At 36.0% G+C, this 17473-nt stretch overlaps 1 protein-coding gene across 1 annotated transcript in view; it reads right to left on the bottom strand.

Annotated features, from left to right (window-relative positions):
* The window catches only part of rb1 (retinoblastoma 1), a 287527-nt gene that overhangs the window by 200686 nt on the left and 69368 nt on the right, over nt 1-17473 (bottom strand). Inside the window, exons 9-10 of the mRNA XM_039745852.1 lie at nt 5689-5766; nt 1279-1388 (exon numbers count right to left, since the gene is read on the bottom strand). Coding sequence (XP_039601786.1) covers nt 1279-1388; nt 5689-5766 — 188 coding nt within the window. The remainder of the gene's footprint in view (nt 1-1278; nt 1389-5688; nt 5767-17473) is intronic.

The following is a 17473-nucleotide window of genomic DNA, read 5'->3' as shown; positions in this document are numbered from 1 at the left end:
AGATATGTAATAGTTTTCTTAGTTCTTACAGATAGGTCAAACTTTGGCAGCAAAACTGACAAAATCGATATTAACGGCTAACTTTTGTTTCAAATGAACATGGACAATATGTAACCTTCAGGTGAAGATCTTTTGTTTTGGCTGAGAATTAAAATTAGTAGAAACATTGCCAGTGCAAACAATTTCACTGCTAAACATCTGCATGTACTACACCATGCTTGTTAAGTGATTTCTGCTAATAAAGAGCTGGAGAGAAGGGGTAACAAAAAAGAGGAATGGACCTCTTAACATGTACTTCACAGAAAAGTAATAATTACGAGGTGTGTTCAATAATTTATGCTGAAACTAGTCTGGGCAGGTTGTGACACCATCTCAAGGTTACTCATGCACACTTGTGGCACAGTGCAACAGACGGGATGTCAGGAGAGTCCCCATGCGAATCAAGTAAGCTTCTTCACGACAATGAGCCGATTCACATGTCACGTCAAACACAGGCTGTCATCCGAGAATGCGGGTTCCAGAAGCTGAACCATCCACCCTCCAGTCCTAACCTGGCTCTCTCAGTTTATTTCTTGTTCCAAGTTCTGAAGAAATCTCTCTGTGAACACCGCTTTACAGGTAACGAAGATGTCAAGCTGTGACATCCTGGTTTGAAGGTCAAACAGATTTTTTTTTTTCATAGGGATTAAAGTCTTTGCTGGAAAAATAGATGACATGTATAAAGCTATTAGGGGACTATATTGAAAAGTAAAATAAAATTGTGAAAACTCTTTTCTTTCTGCTGAAGTAGATAAATTATTGAACACCCCTTGTAGGTTGATATTTCAATGAATTGTATATCAGCCAGTAAATGCAGTAATCTAATCTAAGTTTGTGATTACAGTCCACAAAGTTAATTTCACAAACAGGTAAGGTACAAAAAATATAAAACCAATTGAAGCAACATGGAAGAGTTCCGTGCCAATAATAAAAGGGTGTTTATATACTGTACATGAACAATGGCTGTAAATGTTATAGCTGGTTTACTGAAGTGGTGGACACATACGCACACACATAAAATACTTTTCTTCCCACTGGAGTCTATCTGACATTGTGAGAAGTCACGTTTGCCAATGGTGTGATTCTTGATTATGCAAGCTTTTTTTCTTTTCATTACACTTTTCAACTGTTAAATTTGATATTGTATTGTAATCTAGGTAGCTCAGTTATTTTGTGGTCTTACATACTACTTCATAAAGTCTGAGTGAAACGATATAAAGGTGTAAATAGACACATTACTCTTCAGTCTTCAAACGAAGTAATGTTTCATCCTGATCCAGGAATAATCTGGCATCTATATCCTTGTTCTTCATATATAGTTCTTCATATTGCTTAGAAAATTCTTCTTCCTTTAAAATGAAATAAAGAAACAACATTTTAAGATATAAGAATGTTTCAAAAAGGTTTCCAAAATACACACTACACATGTGTTTAAAATTGCTTTTTCATTTTAATGATCCAACTTCTCTGATGATGTGGACTGCTTCTCTAGACCATATACTTATTGGAAAGTACAAGCATGATAAAAGTTTCCAATCATTTTTCTGAACAAATTCCAACACTTTTTCATGACTTCTTTCTAAATTTCCATTGTTAAATTTATGTACTTTTATAAACAAGTCTTTATAATTATTTTTGGGATTTCTAACAGTGGTATTTTAAGTCATTCCCTGAGTCCTATTTTTCCTCTAATCCAACACGGTCTGTAAAGGCAGAGCTTACATACCTAGTTTTCACTTCACCATCATAAGTTGATTTTCTGAGGTACTGTCCATGATTAAGAGTACCATCAAAATGCAGAACATACCTGGCCTTGTCATAAGCCATTGTAACCCAGCCATTTAAAATATAGAGCAACTCCAAAAGCAGAAAAAAAAAATACAGAATTTGTTTAACTACAAGAAAATTTTATTGTGATTTCAACATCACAGAAAATTGTTTAAAAGGCTGCCCGAGGTTGGCACACAATGACAAAGAATACAGTATTTCCATTACTTTCAGCACCTACAAAACATATTATTGTAACGCACTGTATCTGACTCACTACTTGAGGTGATTGTGATAAACTTCACTGTGCTTGCTTCAGAAATTGCCAATTCCAGAGGATTAGTAAAAACACATTTAACTGGCATTTCTGACATAGCCATTAAATCGGCTAATAGCTCTCCTTACTAGTCCTGCAAGAGTATCTAATACTATAAAACTATAATTTAAAAAAATTAGCAACATCAACACTGTAGTCTTATTTGAAAGTAACTAAACACACAGTTCCTCCAATTTACAGTATCATTTTTTTTTAAATTGTGGAAATGTATTTTTAATTATCTCAGCAATCTCCATAATAAGACAAGGAATACTTAGTTGTGGCGTGTAGTAGGGTTGTGTATTGTCAAGAATTACGAGATGTATCATGACACAGGGGTTACAATTTAATATACTGTGATATTTTGTGATGCAGTAAGCAAGGCGATATATTGCAATTTTTTTTAAATCTGTCAAAGTATAAAGAACACACCACCATATACATAAAACCTGAATAAAAAAAAAAAAGATTAATTCTTTATGCAGTTAGATCAGTGGGATCTGAATCTGAATTTATCACAGTCCCTATAAATTCAAACATCATAGCACTATTTTTTGTGGAGGAAGATGAGCTGGTCAACATGCTCCTCTCCTGCGGTGGAGAAAACTGTCTCCGCAGAAACAATTGTGCAAATTGAACAAAAATGTTTTGCTACTCTGAATAATTGAGCCTTCACTATCTACAACACTGTGAGGGCACATATCTTTACAAGTGAAATTGAATAATGACTGAGTTGTTTTGGTTCCACAAGGTGAGGTCGGTACTAACTTCGGTGTGTGAATTTGTTCCAATTTGAGTCGAGAGGGACTCACTTATTTAATATTTGCCCTTTGCTGCTCCATTAAAATTTGCAGACTACATGCCTCTTGTTGATCTTAGTGCCTCCTTTCTTGTTGAGTCCAACTCTTCCACTCTGTAAGCCGCAGGGGCCAGTCTAGCACCTCTGGATTCAGATATCAATGGTAACATTACTAGTAGACTACGTCTGTCACTACCCGATCCGTGCATGCATGTGTATTGAAAGCCTACATACATTACTGGTGTGCTCTTGAGCGATTTCCTACCTCAGTTAACGTTACTTTAGCTGAAGATAGATTACAACACTACCTAGCATTCAGGGGTTTAAAAACAATGCAAAATGAACCACTGTCTTCCTTGACTCTTCACATGTATGCCAATAATTAAAAATTGATAAATTCATCAGAATTTGTACGTATCACAAAACGTAACATTGCAATACTCAAGTGGATCGATTTTTTTTTTAAGCCCCAGTATGTAATATATTTTCATATTGACTAAATTTAGCTCAGGATGGGTCCTTATAAGAGGATACTTATGATAGTAGTAGCGCTGTTAACCATTAAAATGTTTCACATTCAAAATACTGTCTGAATATATAGTATATAAAAGTATGTGGACAATATTTTAAAAATAAATAAAAAAGGGTGACAAAGGGCACTTAGATTCATCTATTCACCGAGTTAGAATAATTTTGATGAGTACAGACCATTCAGCTAAAACAATGGCCAACAATTCTATTCTCCTAACTTTTCCAATGTAACATCATATTAAGTTTTCCAAGTCCCCAAAGTCTTACTTTCTTCCAAACTACTTGGCAATTTATTCCAAGTGTCTGTAGTTCACTGTGTGAAGAAAAACGTTGCAGTATTTTTGCAAAATCTACCCTTAAAAAGTTTCCACCTGTGTTCTCTTTGTTCTTGTTAAAGCATAATTTTAAAAACTTCAATCATGTCATCCTTTAATCGCTGCTTGGTTAAACTGAAGAGGTTCAGCTCCTATAGACTTTTCTTCATATTTCATTCTTCATAGTCCTGGGATCAACCTAGTCACTCTCCTCTAGAGTTTCTCTTGTGCTGCTATGTCTTCCTTGTAATATGAACTCCAGAACTGCACACACAGCACTCAACAGGAAACCTTACCAGTGCAGTATACAGCTTAAGTACACCTTCCCAGGACTTGTACTCAGCACACCATGCTATCCTAATCCTATTAGCCTTCTTAATGATTTCTGTACTAGGCCTGGAAAAAGACATTGACAAGACGACTATAACTTCTACGTCCTTCTCATGTGTTGTACTTTCAAGTTTCAGAAATCACTGTGTATTCAAATCTAATCTTTCTACTTCCTATGTGTGATAGGTACTGAATATACCTCAGATCTCAGTGTAGTCCATCATACAGAAATGGAAAAAAAATAAAGTACATCCACGTTGACTAGGGCAAGCAGCTCCTCTAAACTTAGTCACCAAACAAGAACTGCACTTATAGAGAGATTACTGTGACTCCAATGGTCTCTCTGACTGAGTCGTGGAAGTGAGCTTAACAATCTCCAAGGCATTTCATTAAAAGGGCTTTTTTGGAAGAAGGGCAAGGAAGACGTACTAGGTTGAAAAAACACTTCACTGATCAGAACGAATTTGCAAAAGTTCACTTAGAAGATACTGCAAAGATGAGGTAGAAAGTCTTGTGGAATGATGAGACTGAAGTAGAATTTTTTTGACTTAACACTTATTCTTTTATGTCTGGAATAAATCTAACACTGCACATTAGCCAGCTAATACAATCCCCCACCGGAAAATAAGGTGGTGACAGAATCATGTTATGAAATACTTTTCAATAGCAGGGACAGGCAATGTGGTCAGCACTGACGGGAATGAAAATGCTACATAATACATGGAGAGGAGCACAGGACAAGGACACAACGCACAATACCAAAGCAAAAATGGAGTGGCTTACAGTGAAAAAAATGATGTACTTAAATGGCCTAATTCAGAATCCTAACTTCAATCCTTTCAACATCTATGTCAAGACCTACAAATTGATGCCCACAACAGCTCACAAGTTAACCTGGCACAGCTTGAGTAACTGTGCAAGGAGGAATAGGCAAATCTTGCTCCGTCATGTTAGGCAAAATAAATACAGACTTTTCCAAAATGAACTGCTGCCAGAGAAGGTTCAACTGAGTACATTGGGAGATGAAAAACACTTACAAATAGCTACATTTCTGGTTTTGGATTTTTGTAATGGCTTATAATTTTATCTTGAGCAGCACTGTTAAAAATAATGTTTGATTTATAAGTAAAAATTCCCACTGGGACTAATACAAATTGCAGGATGTGCCAATCATTCATGTTGGGTGTTGATTTTATTTTTTAAGGCACCGCACACAACATCTTAATTTATATTTTGATCCTTCCATCAAGTAAATACTGTATTTTTAAAACCATTTAACAGTGCTGAATACTTTGTGGAGAACATTCTTTTACTATACTGTAAATATGTGGAAATGCCACATTGATAATGCAGATTAATAAAATTAAAGTACTAGACTGCTACTTAAAACAGTACTAAACACCCACTTTAGTCCCTGATAAAGGCTCTGACATGATAGGCAATTATTCCAGGTACATTAATATGTACAACAAAACAGAGCATAAAGTATAGTATTCAGCCACACAACACAAAATAAGATTATAAATATAATGTGATGAAGACTGGTCTAAAACTAGAACATGTACTGTAGAATATTTTTTTAAAAACTGTACCTTGGGTATCCCATCCTGGTTGGTCAAATTCACCATTTCCAAAAAAGACATGAAACTTTTCTGATACACATTTTTCACCTGAAAAAGAAAAAAAATGAATAAAAAATGACAAGGAACCACTAAAAAGCATAAGATGATGACGTTTAATCATGCAAAGTCAGAAGTGTGACTGATGTTGGAAAAAGATGAATTTCAGTTTATGAGCAAAGGTTGTAAGTTGGTAATGGAGCACACAAAAACAACCTTACTTTCTGTTTTGGGGTTTCGGTTTGTCAACAGACTACTTTTTAAAATATAACCTAAACATTTGCTTCAACAAACAAATGAATACATTTTACTCGTAACACAAAGATTATATAACATGAATATATGCATATTTATACAGACACAGAATAAAACAGAAAATACAAATCTAAGCGGACTACTATTTTGTTCATTTCTTTGTTCTTTATAGAAAAGACAACGGTATGACTTGCAGTATACCTCCTACACTTAATTCTGGCCTAAAGAGTTGCCCAATGAAACATTTATTAGTAACTGGCTTTTAAACTTTTTAGTGAGATTTTTGGCCTATCAGCCGGTGAAATGTGTATATCGGTGTATGGTGTGCCTGGTTCTCGGCGCCCATGTACTTGGATGTACCTGCAGCTTGCTTTCTCAGTGCTCCTTTTGTGACAGTTTTCTCTTGGTTTTTAGGCATCTTGTTCCATACTGCAATTTAGAATATCTGAAGTTTGTCACAGTAATCCTTCTCTTGCTAGCACATAATATTTCAGTACCGAGAGTCAGTGACGAGTCAATTCTTTTTCTTCATTCAGACAAATGAGTTATTTATGTACAATTTTCTCTGTATCTAAAGCTCACTGTCCTTTGGCAGTGAAGTCCCTCTGTTCAAAGAAATCTCACTACAGCGCGTTGTTCAACAAATGTGTGATCCTGCAGTGAAGCGTCCATGGTGATTTGATCTTGGTTTCAACTAAACAAACAGCAGAGCACTGCGCTGTGCATGGTCAAACTACCCATAAGCCATCAAGAGCATGCTGTATTGTGTCAGGTTCTATCTGCTGCAGTTACTATGTAATTTTCAACTTGACTTTACTTTTTGATTTACTCTCGTACCATACTCACACATATCTACCCACTCTTTATAATTTAAAACAATGTAAAAAACTGCTGAAGTTTTGTTTTTGTTTCTTTTCCTGGCCATCTGAGCTTATCATGCTCCTTTTTACAGACTTACAATACAAAATTATATTACAGACTCTAATACATAAGCCTGCATTGATTTTTTTTTGTTACTATTATTGTAAAGCATTTTTAGGTACACCCTGTGTTTGAAAATGTCCTATTAAAATAAATATTAATGTTTATGTTACATTCAAGTATTCAATAAAAATTCAAACACAGGAAAACACTCATTTGCCTACTTGAGTCATTTTAACAAAATTAGTTGTTAGATTATTCGATTAAACAGTTGATATATGGCTTACAAAATAATCGTTAGTGGCAGCACTACTTAAATCTAAGCACAGAAGTGTTATCTAAACGAAAATTAATTGAACACAGCGTAACTGCAGCCCACAATGCCTACAACTCCCGACATGCACATTTAGAGGTATAATGCCCATTCCAAATCATTTGTCACTAGTTAGTGCTCATAAAATGTATGGAGTTTTTCATTACAACAGGTGGCATATACATCTTACATTATAGACTAACTAGCAAAATACCCACGCATTGCAACAGAGTAGTGTGTTAAAGAAGTTATGAAAAAGAAAGGGAAACATTTTAAAAATAACGTAACATGATTGTCAATGAGGCAGGAGTCACCAGCAGGAAGACGTGAAGGAAGGTGAACAATAACAGGCTTGAAGCGTTGGAGTAAAGAAGAAGGGAGCAGTGAGCATGACGAACAGTGGAGGAAAGTAAGGAAGTGAGTGAGGAGGCACATGAGCGCGGGATGTCATTAATGTATATAGGCAGGGAGCCAACGACGTGGTAAAATGAAGGGGGACTGGGGGCAGCCCATGTGCGTCTCTGCTGTCAAATAAATCGTCTGTTAATGGAAATAAGGAATGAAACCAGCAAAAAGAGAGGTCAGTTCCGAATGCTCCTTATGGTATAATGGCAAGAACCGCCAAAAAGACGACGTTATTTTCAAAAGTTCGTTACGGGGCATGGCACGAAATAAAACATACTTAACGTTTTTAAGTACAACGTAAAGGATGAGCATGGGAAAATTGGGCTTCCTACGTGTATTGGAAGTCACAGAAATAATGAGGAGGGGTTTCCCCTATCTATATATACAGTTTAGGGGGTTCACCCATTCCCCCCACTTGGGTGTTGCAATAGGACATGAAACATACCTAACTTTTGCAAGTACACTGCAAGGAATGAGCATGCGAAATTTCACCTTCCCACCTATATGGAAAGTTTGAGAATTAGTGATGAGTCAGTGAGGGCTTTGCCTTTTATATGTATATATAAAGTAAATTTTAAATATTGTAGAAGTAATGACAGGAATATAAAAAAACACAGAGAGAAGTAGATGATGGTCTGACCACCAGGGTTTCAAACTCAGGTCCTAGGAGTCCAGTGTGCTGTCTTTACAACTGTTAATAGAATTTACTATAATTTAGTCCTGTGCTAGTTTTGCTACATTAATGAGGGCAGATCACCACGATATTTAATGGACTTGAATAAGATTACTTCTACCACCTCGATTACTTTATTATTTTCAATACTTTATTTATTTTTCTTTTAAGTTACGGTGTCAGTTTGTCTGTTGTACACATTATACACATTTTGTACAGGATTCTCAACAGTAGTGCTAGTGTTTGTGATGTTCTATGTGCTGTAATGAAGAATACAATGTATTTTATCACTACATACAATACAAATTACTATCGCATCACAAATTCTGAAAACGGCCAAGACAGTGCAACTGCAAGATGGACAGTAGTGACCTTTTATCTCAATAAATTTTAAAGCATGGTTGTGCTTTTAAAAGAGTCAACGCAGAACAGCAGAGTACAAGATACTGCTTCAACAAGCTCAAAATCAAGGCAGAGAAAAAGGCATAAAAAGCAGTCAGGAAGGAAAGGCTGTAAAAAAAAAAACAAAAAAAAACAAACAATGTGTTTTTTTAACCTGATGGCAGGAATTTGTTTGACAACATTTATTTCCTTCAACCCCTCAAACAAAACACTTTGTCTATGCTTCACATTTACTTCTCCCTAAAGGTTGTTATCTAAACAAATGTTCAATGTCAAAGCAGAGACTACTAAGCTTTTTTTGTCCCAAATAAACAAAGATTCCCTGGTGAGTGGTGAGAAAGAAAAAAACATTATTAACTGGAATGATTATAAGTAGTTACCTTACAAATACCGAGGACTGTATTTTGTATTAATCATGCTGCAGAGAGCTATATGATTTTTACTTCTATATGATTTGTTCTTCATTTAGATAGAAAAAGAATTAAACTTGTGCACCAGCTTATGAGAGTAACTTGCATTCTTTTATGAGAAAATGCTGACCTCTTGATACTAACAGAACACCCTGTGATATTATAAATCAATGTGATAGTTTCTGAATTCTTGCTTAAAACTATAAGAAACATGTCCCTTATGGACTAATAAATAAAGATTAATCTAACCAAACAAAATCTAATGAAGATATTAAAGATATAAGAATGGAATTTCTTTATAACTAATGTACTGAACTATAAGAAACTGCTTTAAACTGGTCTTGTGGGTGTGTGTTGATGAAGGCGTATTTTTAGGAACGCGAGTGCCCTGACGACTCTTTAAGTTGGTAATAAACTCTGTACACTCCTGCATATAATAAATCAGGATGTAACCATAACTTACAGCAATCTATGTATGACCTCAAAATGAACTGCCATGTTTTTTTCTCTCTTTGGTTAATGAATAAGCTAGGTAATATAAAGAGAGGATTTCTTTTATCTTTCAGGCAGGCAGACTGTCTGATCTGACCTGACCAGCCAGTGGCATTGAACTGGGTGTGCTGCAGTCTCTTTAACTCACCAAGAATAAAGAAATTGCTTTTTATTTTAAATTGGTGTCTTTCTCTCCCGTTGTTTTCAGCTTCAGCCTCCACAGTGGTTAATGCTTAAAACAGTGAAATGTGGAGCAAATCTGTGTATCCCCATCACTTGCTAAAGGAAAAAAGGTCTAATGTGTAGATGTTAAAAATTACAGTCCATGATGTTAGAAAAGAGTATAAGAGTTGTTAAAGCTATGGAAAGAGAAAAAGTTGAATGGGAAAATCGTCCCTCGATCATTAGAAACACAAACTAAGTGAAGAACAGTTTAAAGCTGCAGAAATTGGCTTTGTACTGACTTTCCATGAAGCTAAACATGCATGACCAATTTGTGATTTCACACAAGAGACTACACTGTTGAAGAAGCTTAGTGTTAATGTTAAATTAGTGTTCATGAGAAAAAGACTGAAGAATTGTGGAGAATTCTTCTTGGAAGAATCAGAGGACATCAGCAGATCAGAGCAGAAAAGTGTTTCCCAAAAAGATGAATATCAGATTTTTTTTTGTTTTTAAAAGGGCTTAATTAATTTTGGTTCTGTACAAGATATAGTTGATGGACTTGAAATGAATTGATTAGGTGAAGAACAGAAGACCAAGTTAGTGTCTGTGTGTTTCGAAAAGGGCTGTTGGTAATGTTGGCATGCACAAGAGTTGTCTCTAAATTGCAACAAATGATTGCCAAGAGACACTCCCTAATTCAAGTACTTGGGAACTGCTCTAAATAAGATGGATCTCTCCGTTCCATACAGTGACAAATTGAATTAGAGTATTGTAAAAGTTTAGTTTCTAATTGCAGAAAGGCAAAAAGAAAAAAATAATGGAGGTACTGAAGCGGCTTTATGACGAGAAAGAAATTCTGTTTGTAAAACTAAGCATGTTCAGCAATACCTGATGATGTGCATCGAGACATGAAACACTAACTAAAATTTGGAGGCTTTTACCATAAATTCAAGATCAGGTGTCATCAATTTCAGCCATGTAATAAAACTGTAGAGAACGTTTTTGTTGCTTCTTAGCAAGCTTATTAGATATTGGAACTCTATTGCACGTCAACGATTACTGCTAACAACTGGACAGTGTAAAGATGAGCTCATGGTACCTGTGGGACAGTTTACACTTTCACTTGAAACTAGTGGGTCAGCACAGGTCAACAACACCTCCTTATGCTGATGCCGACACTGACAGTGGATCTGTTAGTTTCTGAATTTGAAGCACAATATGCATTGTTAAAACTATGCGACAACGATCTTTGCTCCATCTTCATTGTTATGACTGGTATTTTTCAAATATTTTTTGTGCCTTTTCCTCAATGAATTCTGGATAGCTATACATCCCTTCTAGAGTTTTGGATCTTGGGTTTCTAATTCGGACGCCAGATTTGAGGTTTAATGTGCTTTCTTTAGATCAAAGATTTGTTCTGTGGTGAATTGTCAGCACAGAGTGTCACGATCCTTCAGTCTTCAACTTAGAGGCAAGCGCCTGCTGCGTGAGCTAAATGAAGAACTCCTTTAGTCAGGCACTCCGTGCTTGTCTCTGAACATTGTGATTGGTGCATTTCCTGGTGAGGTCAGTTGATCTCTCTCTGTATCAGCCCCTTCTGTCTTGCACAACACAAATCCCACACGTGTTGCAGATTTCTTTTTACTTTGAAGATTTAGCCTGCGGTGAACTGTGAGCAGCAAGTTGTGAAGTCGCAGTCGACAGCTCAGAGGTGAGCGCTTGCAGCATGTGCTAAATGGAGAACTCCTTAAGTTAGCAGCTCAGAGCATTTATCGCTTTAAATTAATGTGCTAAGAAGAACAAAATATTAACATTTCTGGAAACAAAACTCTCTGTGTGGTAATTCACAAATATGATGCTTGCATGTCTGTTGAGGCAGTGGAGGCAGAATCTGTGTTGAGGGAATGGATGCACTTGAAGCAAGGATGTGAAACATCTGTGTGAATTCTATGTATTATCTGGCTAATACTCTTAATGCTAGCAAGTCCAGACTCCTATCTCAATATTCAGAAAATAATACTGCTTTCTTTCACACTGCCTTTAAAAAAAGCTGCTTGTGAGATGGGATTTTCACTAGTAAACATTATCAGGAGCTCCTAATTTTTGCAAGCTGACCACTGAAACATTTGACCCTAAGCCAGCAGATCTGTTGTGGTTTTGATTGATTCTCTCCATCAAAAAGAAGAAAGCTCATTCCAGGCTGGAAGTGGAAAAGACTAGGTGTACTGCAAATTGGATGACTTGTAATTTGTCTGAGTAACAAGTTTGCTCATACAGGTACTCACTAGAGTATTACAGCTAAACATTGTCAGGTCTTGACTATAGATTAAAGTATTCTCTCTGAACTGATTATGTCCTGCACCTCTGCCAACTAGCCAAAATACTCTTCAACTATCTTCAGAACTGAAGAGGATAAAAGATAGTAATTTTAATTTTTTTAACTTATAATAAACACAGTTTCAGGTTTGGCAAGCAGACTTGTGAAATGTACGGAATGCAAGCTAATCATTTGACTAAATCCAAACAATATTTAAACTTGAAAAAGTCTGTTTAAAGTAAATTGGATAAAAAGTGCACATTACAAAATATAAGAAGGGAAACACTGAAGCCTACATCTGAAAAAGATCTGAGGAGTTTATGTCGACACAATGGTAGCACTGCGGCCTTGCAACAAGGAAACTGGGGTTAGCAGTCAAGGGATCCCCCTTCCCACTTGTCCATGAGGTTTCTTTCCAGAGTCCAAAGAGTTAGGTAAACTGGCGAAGCTAGACTGGCCCGAGTGTTTCTGATTGTGTGTGCAGGGTGTTCAGGGATTGTTCCTGCCTTGTTGAGATAGACTCCAGCTTTCCTGTGACCCTGATCTGGATTAGTTGGTTTGGAAAATGGATGGATGTTGACACAAGATTGCCATTCTTCAGAGCAATAAAACTAAGTACAGTACAATGTTAGACTGTATCATAAAACTGTACAGAAAAAGATTACTCTAACTGTACAGCTTATTTCACTGCTAAATCTGCTCATCTCAGTTATTCTAATAAGTTCACCTATATTTCTGCACTACAAAGTCACATTTAATACGACTAATATGACTACATAGTTTGGTTAAAGATAAAAGTTAACAATAGATGGTTACCTTCATCTTGTTTATCTGCGTTCTGCCCAAACACAATTTTAAGTCAATTAACTTGACCAGTTTTCTGTCCTCCTGTCTCCTTTCCTTTTATTATTATTATTTAACTATAGCGGCATACTCTTTTTTAACATGCCCTGCAACACTTCTCTCACTACAAAAAAGTGTGAGTAGTTTTCAAAATCTGTGAATTGTTAAATATAGAAAGAAAAGATGTATTTCTTCATTTTAGGGTCTTTCCACTTGATATCCTAAATGTTCCAATTTCAAATGTCTTCTACATGCTTCTTTCTTCAACATCCCCTCACTTGTATTCTTACATCCTGTGTCACTCTTGTTCCAATGATCTTCCCCAGTTTCCAATTCACATTATATACCCCTCATTATACACTTAAAAATTGTGGATTTATTTTTCTGAATTCAGCTTTGACCACCATATGTATGACATGAAACTCTTTCACCATCTTGAATTTCTTGAACTTATCTCTACCCACAGTAATGGTAGGCTAAATTCCTCTTTCTAAACTGCTATAAATGGTAGGTTTCCACAATTTTATCTGACTGACACAACCCTTCATATCATATCTCTTGCATTGCTGAATTCAAGAGGCTTTCTCAGTGTCCACCACAATGACAAGTTGATCTGCAAAATGTATATCATTCAGTAGCTCTCTGCTTGGTCCCACAATATTGCAGAGTTTACCCCTCTTGCAAAATCCACACTTACTTTGAGTTTATGTTTCTCTAGCCTTCACAGCTCAACAGTTCCTGGTTCAACTTCTCAGCTCTGACCCATCTATGTGGAATTTGGACTGGATTTTACTCCAAGTACTCCCCTTTATCCCCCACATAAGAGTAGCTCACATTGGCCTGGTAAGGTATACGTATGAGTGACTTATTGCTCAGTGTTGGTTCTAGTCTTGCACCAGATACTGCCAGGAGAGGCTCCTAAACCCAACAACCCAGAATTGGATTAAGTAGGTCCGATAGTAGAGAGAGCGAGAGAGAGAGATTTATTTTACTATTAAGAATAATAGTGTAGACAAGTAGACCCTAATGAATGATGCTCGATCCAAGGTTGGTTCCTAAATTGCACCAGATGTTGCTGTACCATCAAGACTTGACGTTTAATTAAGTTTAAAAGTGGGTGGATAAATGGATGGGAAAACTAGACACTAAGTACATTTTACTATCCAGTGGGTGGATCAAGGCTACTTAAGTTTACAAAAAGCAAAATTCTGTTTGCACTTGATTAAATTTTACATTTTGTTCTGTATGAAGAAAATGGTTTTTAAAGTAAACTGGAGTAATGAATTAAATATTATGATATCTACACAGTGGTACAAACAGAGGCATCCAACTTTTTGTGTAAATGACAGTATTTTTAAGCAACCCACTATGGACATTTATTCAGGCAGAAACATTTATTTTAAAAAAATTTACACATTAAAGGACCCAACTCATTTCCTAAGGTGCACACAACTACAAAATGGGTCAGGAAAAAGGCGGTAACAATGCATTCACAAGACAAGCCATTAATAGTGTGTATCTATTTTAAGTCTACAGGAAGGAAAAGGTGTGCTAAATATATGCATACTGTATGTACAGATGTGTGTATATACATGCATATACACACAAATATATAAATATATATATACTGTACATATACACAAACAAAATTTACATTCATAAATACATGTTTATGTACTCTGTGTGAGTGTGTGTGTATATTTATATGTAAAAAAAATCATAAGACATTACTAAATCATAAAGCACACAATATATTACTAAATAATGGTTCATTATTTCACAGAACCATTCAGTAGCCTTTGCACAATAAGCAAGGTGTACTTTTGCAGCTTTATGATCATTTCAGACATTTATATAGAAATGGTGGGCCCTTTATATTCACTTTGAACAGTATGACAGAGCAGGAGTTAGTGATGCTGCCTCACTAGTGCAGTTTTAAGTTCAAACGTCAACCTCTGCTCTTATTTTTTACATGGATTCATCTTGTGTCTGTGTATTTTTTCCTCATATTCTAAAGATATGCAGGTTAAGTTGATCATTGACTTTAAAATTAACTCTGTATGACTGTATAATTCTGCACTGACATGGAAGATTTTATTTTGTCCTGCCTTGTACCAGAGGCAAGTAGATTAATCACTGCTTCTGCAATTCAAATACTAGAATAAATTAATCTGAAAAATGAATGATTTCATCTTATAGAACAGAGATAAAGTAAGGCAATAATAGTAACAAAAATACAGCATAAAATGTATAGATGGGGTAAAAAAAAAAAAAAGATTTATTCAAAAAACAAACAGTAATTAAGAAAGTTAATCAGGCTCTACATGAAAACACAATCTGAAATTTAAAAACAAAAAAAATTTTTGCTGATTTTACACTAGTAAGAAAGAAGGTTTCTTTTTGATTATTAGCAAACATAAAAACAAATCTGTGTTAATTGGCCTTTACGAGATGGCTATGTAGTAGCCATCAATAGTGCTGCATGCAGATCTTACTTTAGTACTCAGACTTGTGACATAATTCCTAGCTATGATAAACTGTCCACCACGGCCTAGTCATACTAGCCACCTAATCATCCTCTGTCTCCAATTGACTAACCAACAGCTCATGTGTGGTGAGCACACTGGCGCAAAATGGCTGCCATTGCATCATCCAGTTGGATGCTTCACATTAATGGCGGGTGAAGCAGCTTTCCACTCACTGTGTGAAGTGCTTTGAGCAGTGAGAATAGCGCTATATAAATTATTATTACTACTACTATTACTAGGCTTTGTGCTCAGAGTTTGCAAGTTTCATTATTTTCACATGGCTTTCCCAAGGGTTACCAGTGTTTTCCTGCAGTGCCAATACATTCAGTTAGATAATCTCTCTCCTCTCTGTTTTATATATATATATATATATATATATATATATATATATATATATATATATATATATATATATATATATATATATATACTAGGCTGACCCGCCTTTTAAGTTGACCACTTCTTAAGGCAATTCAATATGTAGATCAATTTGATATTTTATACAAACTCATTAATTTGGTTATATTGCATTTGAGCAGTATTACTTTAATACTCGTAGTTTCTGTTATTTTGTGATGAAATTTAAACTTTTTTTCTATATTGAGGTAGCCCTTTTGAACCCCCATGATATTTACTACGCGGTGAGGCATTTGCACTCCATCAACATTAATTATTTCCAGAGACATAATTTTGTCTAATTTGCCAGCACATCACGCACAAAAGCAAGGGAACGATGGGAGCACCAGAACTCTGCTCACATCATGTCGCTTCGTACCGCAAGCTGCAAGTAGTAAGTCTGTGATAAGCGGAATACCGCTGCGCTTTCCACTCACGGGACGGAAGGACAATCCCGACCACTTTTATATAGTAAGAAAGAAGAAGAAGATATCGCACAGTCTGGAGTAGAAAATCATCTTTTACCTGGAAAACGAAACTACAAATCCCATCGTGCATTGCAAAATGGACGGGCGTGTGAAACTCCGCGCCTGCGTAGCACTCACGGACGGAAGGACAATCCCGACTGCTTTTATATATATATATATATATATATATAATATATATAAATAAATGAATATATATATATATATATATATATATATATTATATATATGTATGTATGTACATGTCCGAACGGCTGGAGCGATTTTCATGAAACTTGGTGCACATGTTCCTCATTGGTCGACTAAAAATACTGTAGGGTGAAATCGGCTGTAACCTTCTGGGTAGGGCGGGGGGTGATCTTGGTCTTGTACACATGTTATCATCCAGTTGACACTCAGAACAACCACCAGAGAGCGAACTGGAGGCAACTACCAGCATTCTTTATTTTTGAGCAGCACCACGCCCCTGTTGCTTTTCAAATGAAACGAGTTGGTCGGTTCTGAGGGTCAACTAGATGGTAACATACATACAAAGACCGCAAGACAAGGACATTAGTGAGTCTTTGTTTCTTAATTTATTTTTATTTTTAACATTGTGTTTTTTTAATTGCTTTTCTCAAACAATTAAAAAAAAAAAGAGGGCGAACTCGAGGTGACTGCCAGCATTCTTTAAGTTTGAGCACCACCAGGCCCCCTGCTGCTTTTCAAATTAAATACGGTTGGCCAGATGATTACATATATACAACACCGCAAGACAAGCACATTAGTGAGTCTTTATCCATCCATCCATTATCCAACCCGCTATACCCTAACTACAGGGTCACGGAGCCAAACCCAGCCAACACAGGGCACAAGGCAGGAAACAAACCCCGGGCAGGGTGCCGCCCACCACAGAAAACCCACGCAAACATGGGGAGAACATGCAAACTCCACGCAGGGAGGACCCAGGAAGCGTACCCAGGTTGATTGTTTGTTAATTTATTTTTATTTTTAAAGTTGTGGTTTTTTTTTTTCCCTCAAACAATAAAAAAAAAAAAAAAACTTTATTTTCCTCCAGGGCAATGCTGGGTATTTCAGCTAGTTGGTTATAAAAGATATTTACCCATTGAACATTTTAGATTTTGTGGGGAGTTAAAATATGAATATATAATGT

This window comes from Polypterus senegalus, chromosome 2, assembly GCF_016835505.1.
Source record: "Polypterus senegalus isolate Bchr_013 chromosome 2, ASM1683550v1, whole genome shotgun sequence".
Lineage (NCBI taxonomy): Eukaryota > Metazoa > Chordata > Cladistia > Polypteriformes > Polypteridae > Polypterus > Polypterus senegalus.
This window is presented reverse-complemented; position numbering and strand designations above follow the sequence as displayed.